Source organism: Callithrix jacchus, chromosome 10 (genome assembly GCF_049354715.1).
Source record: "Callithrix jacchus isolate 240 chromosome 10, calJac240_pri, whole genome shotgun sequence".
NCBI classification, from domain to species: Eukaryota; Metazoa; Chordata; class Mammalia; order Primates; family Cebidae; genus Callithrix; species Callithrix jacchus.
Window position 1 is genome coordinate 71056359 of NC_133511.1, and position 10098 is coordinate 71066456.

The 10098-nt window shown below is 36.0% G+C and overlaps 1 protein-coding gene across 1 annotated transcript; it reads right to left on the reverse strand.

Annotated features, from left to right (window-relative positions):
- Positions 1-8170: 8170 nt before the first annotated feature.
- Positions 8171-9612, reverse strand: LOC100390907 (olfactory receptor 51I2-like). Its single transcript, XM_009007578.3, has 2 exons — positions 8795-9612; positions 8171-8472 (listed from the first exon to the last, which is right to left on the reverse strand). Exons 1-2 carry the CDS (start codon positions 9534-9536, stop codon positions 8270-8272), a joined length of 945 nt encoding a protein of 314 aa, XP_009005826.2. The 5' UTR covers positions 9537-9612; the 3' UTR covers positions 8171-8269.
- Positions 9613-10098: the final 486 nt, after the last annotated feature.

Consider the following 10098-nt stretch of genomic DNA (forward strand, 5'->3'; position numbering starts at 1 on the left):
CATTCTTGTTATTTCTCACCTTCTCCTGTTCACTTATCTATTAATACATTGTAACCCTGGTTTCATCTCTCCATCTCACTTCCAACTGTCACTCATCCCTCAAAGTCTTTAACCAGAATGTCTGTAGAACCTTCCTGAGGATCTCTCAGCTTAGTGTCATGTATCTGTCTAATCCATTCTACACAAAGCAGCCAAATTATTTGTTTTTAATGTAAATAGAATGTTGTTACTCTCCTACTAAAAACCTTTCAATGGCTTCACTTACCTTATGAAATAAGAACTTAAATCAAAGTTCACATCCTTACCAGAGCTCATAGAAGCTGAAAGGTGACCTCAGAACTTACCATTTTCCTGTAATTTTAATCATTCATTTCATTTTTTTCTCCTGGTTTTGCTTGTTAAATGCCCTCACACATATTTTTCTTTGTGGCTTGTCTGATCATACCTTAAAGTATAGTGCATTTATCATGCATTTGTTGAGTTAGTTGATTAGTATCTTTGTTTCCCCAGCAATTTATATGTCCCTGTAACTGTCTATGTTCTTCTCACTATATTCTCAATGCTTAGGTGAGTGACTGGACATATAGAGACCTAGACTAGGACTCAGAGATTACCAGTTCTACTTTTAATGGTTAAAATATTGATCAAATAAACAAACTATTTTATTAATGGGAAGAATGTATTAAAATATGAACTACATATTTTGAGTGTAAAATAATTTAGATAAGTAAAAATAGTTACCCTAGCATCTAACAACTGAGTTTTTATTTCACCTTTGCTGCCTACCAGCTGTGAATTTAGTTAGCTTCCTCACATCTTATTTTTACATCTCTAGAATAGAAAAAGTAATGCAAAGTAAAGCATTAATGGTGCCCATTCTTGTCCCTGGCACAGGATGTACTGAATAAATGGCAACTCGGAGAGTTGTGATATAGAGGGACATTGAGGGGCTGGGAGTTCCTGGTCCTAGCTCCAAACTGTCTTCCCACATTCAGTCTCCCAATCAAAGGTTCCCTTCTTTTGTTTCAGCATTTTATCCACTGTCTATGAGAATACTGGCATATGAGTTAATCACACTGAGGCTTTCACACTAAACAAAGGCCTCAGAAGATGCCCCTCTGAGCCAGAGCTGTGCATGTTCAGAGCCACAGAGTGAAGCTACAAAAATGAAACCCGCATAATGGCATTTCAGGCACCAACTAGATGGGAATGTGTATGTGGGGATAGAAGTGGAGTGCAGGGAAAAAAATTCAAACTTAAATCACAGACTGCCTCTTCTACAAATCCTTGTACCCTAATCACTTAAGGATTTTGAAACTGTGAAGGAGGTTCCTGAGTGCCTCAATAAGGGAAGAGATGAGGTCTCCACTTAACCTCCTCAGGGTAGCTCTGGTGGGTGGGAGAAGAAAGGCTGATGAAGTATCCACTGAAGGGAGAAACACACAGCCCCACTGCCAGCCTCCACTCACTCCCTGCTCTGAGCTCTAATAAAGCTGCATCTTCAGAGTCCCCTGGGTCTGGTAAGTCCAAAGGCTCTGTGAGGTAGCTGGGCAGCAGGGAATGTGAAAAATCTTGAATGAGCAACTCCTCTGTTATCTGTCTTTTCTCCCACGTGGAGGTTTCAAAGAAATTGAGAATGAAGACTGGGTTGACCTGGACTGATCAACATATTTAGCTCCTTATTTTGTAGGAGAGCTGAAGCCCAGGAATAATCCATTCAGTAAGCCAGCAACAAAGTAGAATTGAATTCCAGACCACTGATTCTGACTGATTTTCAGAATAGTGTTATTTCCACTAAGCATACCACACTTAAATGGACTTCAAAAAGTCAAATGGCATATCTACTAACAGCCTAATTATCAAATAAGGTGACCATCCTTTGTTTCCCCAAACTTTACTGGTTTTAACACTGAAAGTCCTGCATTAGGAGAAACTCCTTAGTTTTGGCCAGTTCATATAACTTGCCACCCTAATGCCAGATCTGGATTCCAAACAAGCTCCTTCCCTGTCTAAATTAATGTCTTTAAGGAAATTAGTCAATTTGTTCATGTTTCAAATTTCTCATTTGTAAAATTATATACGAATTCCTATAGATCTGGGCATATTTGAAAGAGTATGACGTTGTAAACACTTATTAAGCAAGAACTGTCATAAGAACGTGACATTTTTTCATCTTCCAGAAAAAAAAACTTGACAAATATTTGCAAATGCCTGTTGGCTCCAGGATTTTTGAGGATTCTGAGGGCAGCCTGACTTTTAAGACACTAATGTAAGGGTCTTAAATTTTGTAAAAGAATGTTGGGGCCATCTTGTATCACATGCAAACTTTCATAATGAAGAAATGGAGACTTTTAACGGGTAAAAACTTGCTAATATGCACAGACAAATTACTTACAGAGTTAAAACTTGTGCAGATGATCAGAGTTAGATAATTATAATTATCCTGATGCAGACCCAAATTATCTGCAGTTTTCATGGTGGAGGAGTTATGGTGAGAACAACAAATATTTATTTACTAAGTATCTGTGATTCTGCTAGGTTTTTTGATACAGTTAGTTCATTTAGTTAAAGCAGTATAGAAATATTTAAAGGAAAAATGAGCATATACATTTAGAGCATCAGAAAAGAAGAGTATTGAAATTCTTTATATATATGTCTGTATGTAGTATTTGATTTTTTTAAAAAAATCAGACTTCCTCACGAAAAGTTAGAACATAATTGAAAATTTTACAACTATTTTAAATTTATAAGACAAAAAATTATTTTAAATTACAAAATGAACATGTGTGCTAGTGTGCGTAAATATGTGTATGAGAATGAGGAGAGTGTGTGCAGGAAAAAGTGCCTATAGTTACTGGAAAATGAGAAAAATAAGTCTGTCTTCTTAGAATTAGTAATTCTGTCACATCAGAAAAAGGACATAAAAAGACACCCTTATAAGAAATACTGATTCCCAAACATTTGAGATTTGACTGATCTAATCTGATTACAAATATAAGCCATGGAAAATAATTACTATTTATTGACCATCAATGATATACCATAAACTTGCTACAATCTTCATATGCATTATTTATTATGCAAAGAATTTCAGTTCATATTTTTATTCACCTTTTGTAGATGAAATATCTACAATATTTCCAGATTCAAAGAGATTACGCAATTTACCCTATCATAAAATTATTGGGTGAGACAAGATTTCATTCCAATCCAGGATCAAAATTCATGATTATAAACAGATGCCCTACCCCCAATACACACATAAAATTGCCACTTGTAAGAGGAGATACAAGCGAAGAACAAAAGAGATTGAAGGACAACATTAATTAAGCAGTTTTATAGAGAAGACCCAACCAGCTCACTAAACACCAGAGATTATTAAACTAATGAATTGGTTTTTTGGAGATTGATATTTATCTATCCAAACTTAAGACACAACATTTTTGAATATTGTAGTTAAGGCTTTTGCCTTTTGTTTCTTGTTTACCCAGAAATATAATTATGATGTGTTTCTCCCCAGATAGTGTTTACTATTCAGGTGGACAAGGTAATTTGTGCTAATACAATAATTCTATTTCTCATTAGAAATTAATAACATCACACAGACATTTCAATGTGTTGGTTACTGTAAACTCATCTTAGAGAAAAAAAAAAACACACTGAAGGAGGTGCTCAGGTATGACAGTGAACAGGATAAGCCTTTTCTCCGATCTCACAGTGATCAGGACAACAGGCTAAACAAATAATTGCATGCACTAATTTGCTTTAGAGAATAAGTTAAGGGTGGTAGGAATAGGAACCATTTTAAAGAAGAAGACCTAAAACAATCTGGTAGATTAGTGTAATTGAGACCTGAAAGGTAAATAGAAATTGCCGGGGTAGAGAGGAGTAAGCTCAAAAAATACATGTTTGACTTACGAACTCTACTTGCAAAAATATTATATCCTTTTGAATCCAAATCCTGAATATCTTTCTATTTCATTGACTTCTTACCACTTCCACAGTCACTCTAGATCCATATATCAACATTTCCATAATGTCTTAATGGATTTCCCCACATTATTCAGTTCTCTTCTAGTTCATTTTCCAAATTACATCAACATTAAGTCAAATTTCATCATGGTATTTTCATGGTGATAAAATCCAAACACTCATATTACCTGTAAAGCACTGGCTAATATGATCTTCATTTTCAACTTACGATGAATCACTGTTCTCCGGTTCTTCTCTTCTGACCAAAATGACCACCTTTCAGTTCCTTGAAGATGCAAGGATCACTCCAACCTCAAGGCCTTAACAAACGCTGTTTCACATGCCCTGGAAGCTTTTCTCCATGTCCTTTCCCTTCACTTCACTGGGCTAGTTATTCATCCGCCAACTCTTGGCTTAAACATACTGCATTATGAATCCCCCTAACCAATTAGCCAAGATGAGGATCTACTAACACTCTACTAATAGCTCTTGGTCAAAGGGTACAATATTCCAGTTATACAAGATGAGTAAGTCCTAAATATCTACTGTACTAAATGGTGACAGTGGTAAACAATACTATTTTGTGTATTTAAAAATGTGCTGAGAGGGTAGATCTTAAGTGTTCTCATTACCATAAATAAATAGAGTAAGAGGGAACTTTTGGAGGTAATGCATACGTTTATGATATGGATTGCTGTGATGGTTTCATAGCTGTTACTTATCTCCAAACTCATCAACTCGTAGATATTAGATATGTAGTTTTTTGTATGTCAATTACATCTTAATAAAGCAGTAAAAAAGTGAAAGAAATGTTATTATTTGTATCAGTTAGCCACTGTTAAAATAAGCATCAGAGGTTTTAAATGACTGGTCTAATTGGTCCAGATAAATGAAGAGATCAGGTGACATTAGTAGTCCTGATTATCAGCCGAACCATACATCAAATGTTGTGTTGTTTCATTTCAGATTAGTTACCTGATGCTATCCTTTGGCTACAGACAATACATTCTGGTTAGCACTGCCTTCTGGTGAAGAGGGAGCTGGGGAGTTGAAGATAAGATTGTTCCCACTATATACTGAATTCCCTGAGTGCCAGGGGAAATTAGTCTCTTGGGGGCCCCATGGGTAATGATGATGGGCCCTTTGCAGCCCATAGTCACATCTGGATAAAATGGCTCTATAGGAAACAGGAACATTTATCCCTTGAGATGAGCAGAGTGGTGCACTCAGAGAGCACCTCAGTGGAGAACCAGAGAGTATCAACAATCTGACTGCTCCCTTTGAGGCTCACCTCCTTAAAGCTCTCAGATTACTCTCAGTTTCTGGCATTCATCTAAAAATCTGTCTTCTTTCTTTTTCTCTTTCTGCCTCAGATTATTACACATTTAATTTATATGTATTGTAGAAAAGCAGAAAATGCATTTTTCTGAATCTCACTAGCCAGATACTAATAACATTTCTGATAATCCTTTGAAATACTTGTTCTAGAAAAAATGTACAAATATTTAACAATGGCATGTTCGTGTTTTTATCAAAACAAAAGTCAGTATCTATAATACTATTTGATAAGTACTTTATTTGAAAATATTCTTTTACTTGGTTTCGACACTCTTTTCAGCTATTCTGTGCTAGAAATCTGTTCTGGCAGCACGTGTTCTATTTTAATTAATACCGCTTCTTTGTTTTTATCTCCACATTTTAACATTTGGAAGGTCTACTATATTTCTGTTCTGATTCGATCACCTTTTTAAAACTTTTGAGGGTAGACAGTCTCTACGTAAAAGAATTACAAACTAACTTGAAAATTATTTTGTTGGATTACCAAAAACATTCAGAATTGAACAAGCTGAATTGAGAACTGACACCTTTACATTATTTGTTTGATCTTTCCATTCAGACACATGCTTTTGTATTCATTCATCCATCCAATCTTATTTTTAAATCTATGCATAATGTTTTGGAATTTTCTTCTATAAAATTTCTCATTAAAATATTTCCAAAATAAATTAATTTGTTAAGAATTAAATCATTTATTAATTCAAGTAATTTACAGTATTTCGAAATTAAAGGTTTTATATTATTGTATCATATATGTAAAATTTTATCAGTTTTCAGTAATATTTACACTTAAGCCTTTGTGTTTTCTTGATCCATAAGAAATATTATTTGTGAATAATGACAGTATGGTTACATTAATTCATTTATGTATTCTATAAGTATGCATTAAAATGTATTATGTAATCTTACAGTGCTAAACTCTAAAAGATAAAAATCTGGTTACCATAAGAGTTTTTTTATTAAGTATGTGTGATATGCTAACCAGTATTACAACCATCTTACATACATTATCTTTAGACTTTATAAAAAATCAACAATCTAGTCATTTTAAAAATCAATTTTATAAATGATTAAATTGAGTCTCAGGGAGACTGGCATTTTCTAAGGCCATGAAATACCTTTCAAAAACTTTGTACTTATTCTAATATTAAGAAAATAATTCATTCTCTCAAGAAACTTATCATTCAAATAGACAACTATATGCAGGAAATAGAAAAGGACAGAATGGTATCTAAGTGCTGTGATATTCTACATTTAAAAATACATTAGTATAATAATAATGGAATATCTATATTATTAGTTTTTGAGGTAGGAGGAGCAGGTAGGCAGAGCTCATGTAGTAAACAAAGGGCTGAAAATTCTTCATAGAGTGGATAACCCAAAAGCTGAGTCAGTGCCTGGCCCATGGTATCTGTTTAATAAATATTGTTTTGATGGATAAATAGACTGATGTGCAGTGTCAAGAATATGCACATAGAGAACTTCTAAATAGAGGCTACTAGAACAAAACTGCAGAAGCATAAAGCAGCCTGTTGTTTCAGGAACCACACGTAGTTTAGAATAGCTAGAGCAAATTATTTTGGGGTGAGAAAAATGGTTGAGGATAATAAGACATAAAAGATAGACACTTGGTGCTGTGATAATAATGGGACTTGATTCTTAGGTAATATAAAACTTAAGGGGGATGATACATTTTATAATCAGATATACTCTTTAGGAAGATTGTTATAGTTGTGGCATGGAAAGTGAAAAAAGAGAATGGCAATCAACAAGATCAGTTTGGAAGACAATGCCATGTGAAGTGACAGGAGAAAATAAAGGCCCCAAATAAGGTAGCAACAGTGATGATGTAGACACAGTGACAGAGACAGGATAAGTCCAAGTCTCATCAGGGTTGTCAGGATTTAGTGTTCAATCACAGATAAAAGGATAAGGTAAAATAGCTCCTTCTGTCTCAAGTTTCACTACATTGGTCAAGGATTCCTTCAAGTAAATGATAAAAAATTATAGTTTTTTTTTAAATTATTTTAATCACAAAGCATATGATCTGACAAGCTCATATACCAAAAACAATTGCTTTATTTTTATGTAAAACACATTTTTGTTTCATTTCACCTTTTCTGAAGCCTATGGCTTACATAGAGTTTTTATTATTTCAACCATTAAGGTGTTGAATTATATTAAATAATTTATTTTAAAATTACTTTAATCCTAGATGTATATATATACACACACATGTACATATATATATAAATCTCTATATATATTTCATATATTTTACCACATAGTCTTTCTATTTATTATTTTGTTAACTCCTATTACTATACACAGACATACAATGTAAACTATCCTACAAACTTTACCAACTTTTAATATTACTTAAAGTTATACAATTTAATATAATTTACATGTAGTTACACATATCATTTCTGAACACCAAGTGGATGGTGCATATTATATGAAATAAATAGTGGCATGCATACCTATTGGGTTGCGAGGTGTGTGTGTGTGTGTGTGTGTGTGTGTGAGAGAGAGAGAGAGAGATTTTTAACTAATATCTCTTTGACATAATACTTGGGAATAGAAACTCTTCCCCATAATGGCAGTGCATCCATGATAATCAGTTATTTCCTTTCTGAAGATTCACATTAAACAAAAGATAATAGCTACATATTGTGACAAGATGAACAATTAATTACGAGAATGTATATTATTAGATTTAAAAAGAAGAAAATTGAGCAAATACATGTTCTAAATTATAGCCCAGTTTACCTTGGCAACCTGTTATCTTGAGTGTTAACTATTGCCAGGATCCAGCACCTGATGGCAGGAATTCTAATAGAAAGTCAGTGCCCTATAGGATATTAAAAATGTCCTCTTGAAGCAAGTCTTGAAAACTCAGATTTGTGGAGTAAAGATAAACATCTTCTGTATCTCTTCTTTCCAACAAGTATCCTGCTCAAATCCTGGTTGCCAGTAGTATTTTGCAAACCCTCCGACGAATCTGTTTGGTTTTAATGGAATAGATGACAGGGTTGAGCATTGGAGGCACAAAGAGATAGATAAGGGACATGAGTGTGTGTATGTACCGTGGGGCATGCCTCCCATACCAAGCAGCCATGGACACACACACCATGGGCACATAAAAAATGAGCACAGCGGCTGGGCACGGTGGCTCAAGCCTGTAATCCCAGCACTTTGGGAGGCCGAGGCGGGTGGATCACGAGGTCAGCAGATCGGGACCATCCTGGTCAACATGGTGAAACCCCATCTCTACTAAAAATACAAAAAAATTAGCTGGGCACAGTGGTGCGTGCCTGTAATCCCAGCTACTCGGGAGGCTGAGGCAGGAGAATTGCCTGAACCCAGGAGGCGGAGGTTGCGGTGAGCCGAGATTGCGCCATTGCACTCCAGCCTGGGTAACAAGAGCGAAACTCCGTCTCAAAAAAAAAAAAAAAAAAAAAAAAAAAAATGAGCACAGCACACATGTGTGACACACAGGTGTTAAGAGTCTTTAATCGCTCCTCCTGGGAGGCAATGGCAAGTACAGAGTGGAGTATGAGCACATAGGAGAGGAGAATGAGGGCAGAATCCAGGCCAAAGGAAAAGATGACAATGAATAGACCATAGATATAACTGATGGTGATGTCGCCACAGGGCAGGCGGATCAGATCTGGATGCAGACAGTAGGCATGGGAGAGTACGTTGGCCTTGCAGAAGGATAATCTCTTCAGCAGGAAAGGCAGTGGGAAAACCATGCAGAAACTGCGGACAATAATGAACATGCCCATATGCACCACACGGGCATCAGTGAGCACTGCGGAATAGCGCAGCGGGTTACAGATGGCCACATAGCGATCAAAACTCATGGACAGCAGGATGCCAGACTCTGTCCAGGAGAAAAAGTGGATGAAGAACATCTGGGCCAGGCAGGCATCAAAAGTCATCTCTGGGGCATGAAAACACAGAGTAACCAGTACGGTAGGCAATGTAGAAAATGACACACCCAGGTCATTAACAGACAAAAGAGACAAGAAGTAGTACATCGGCTGGTGCAAGCTCTGCTCTTCCTTGATGATATAGAGGATTAGGATGTTGCCCAGGAAGGAAATAGCATAAAGCAGCAGCAGAAGGGCAGCCAGCCAGTGCTCCAGACCCTTCGTCTCTGGGAAGCCAGTTAGGGTGAAGCTGGTAGTACTTGAGATGTTAGTCCCAAGCTCTCCCATCAGGGTTTCTGAGTGAATTTAGGGAAACAACCAGAGTGAACTGAGGTGAGACGGTGGGAGAAGTAAAGATGAGGAGTGGTTGATATCTAAAACTAGGAGAGACAATGATGCTTAGATTCTGGTGCCCAACACTTGGAAAGTTCATAAAAAAGCAGGTTACATTCATACCTTCTATATTCTGGCAGCACCTCTAGACCTGTCATGAGCTCCAGGTTCTTCCTCATAGACATCTTTGACTAATTTTTAGATATTATTCTTTATTTTTCTTGTGTCTATATATCTTTTTACATTGGTTCAAATCTTTCTCTAATGGTGAAAAATGACTTTCCCTTTCTCTCTACCGGGTCATAGCCATCAGTTTCTTCCATAAGTGAGGTGTACCATGTCACCCGTGCAGTCTTTCCGTAATATTCCCACCTCCTGATGGATATTGTGACAAGATGAACAATTAATTATTAGAATGCATAATCTTGGATTTAAAAAAAAGAAATTGAGGAAATCCTTTTTCTAAATCATGCCCAGTTACCTTGGCAAAACCTCTTAACTATTCCCAGGATCCAAC

Coding starts and splice junctions, on each gene's coding strand:
- LOC100390907 (XM_009007578.3), bottom strand. CDS start 9,536: ATGGGAGAGCTTGGGACTAACATCTCAAGTACTACCAGCTTCACCCTA. Junction 8,473..8,794: donor CACCTGTGTGTCACACATGT/GTGCTGTGCTCA, acceptor CACCGTGCCCAG/CCGCTGTGCTCATTTTTTAT.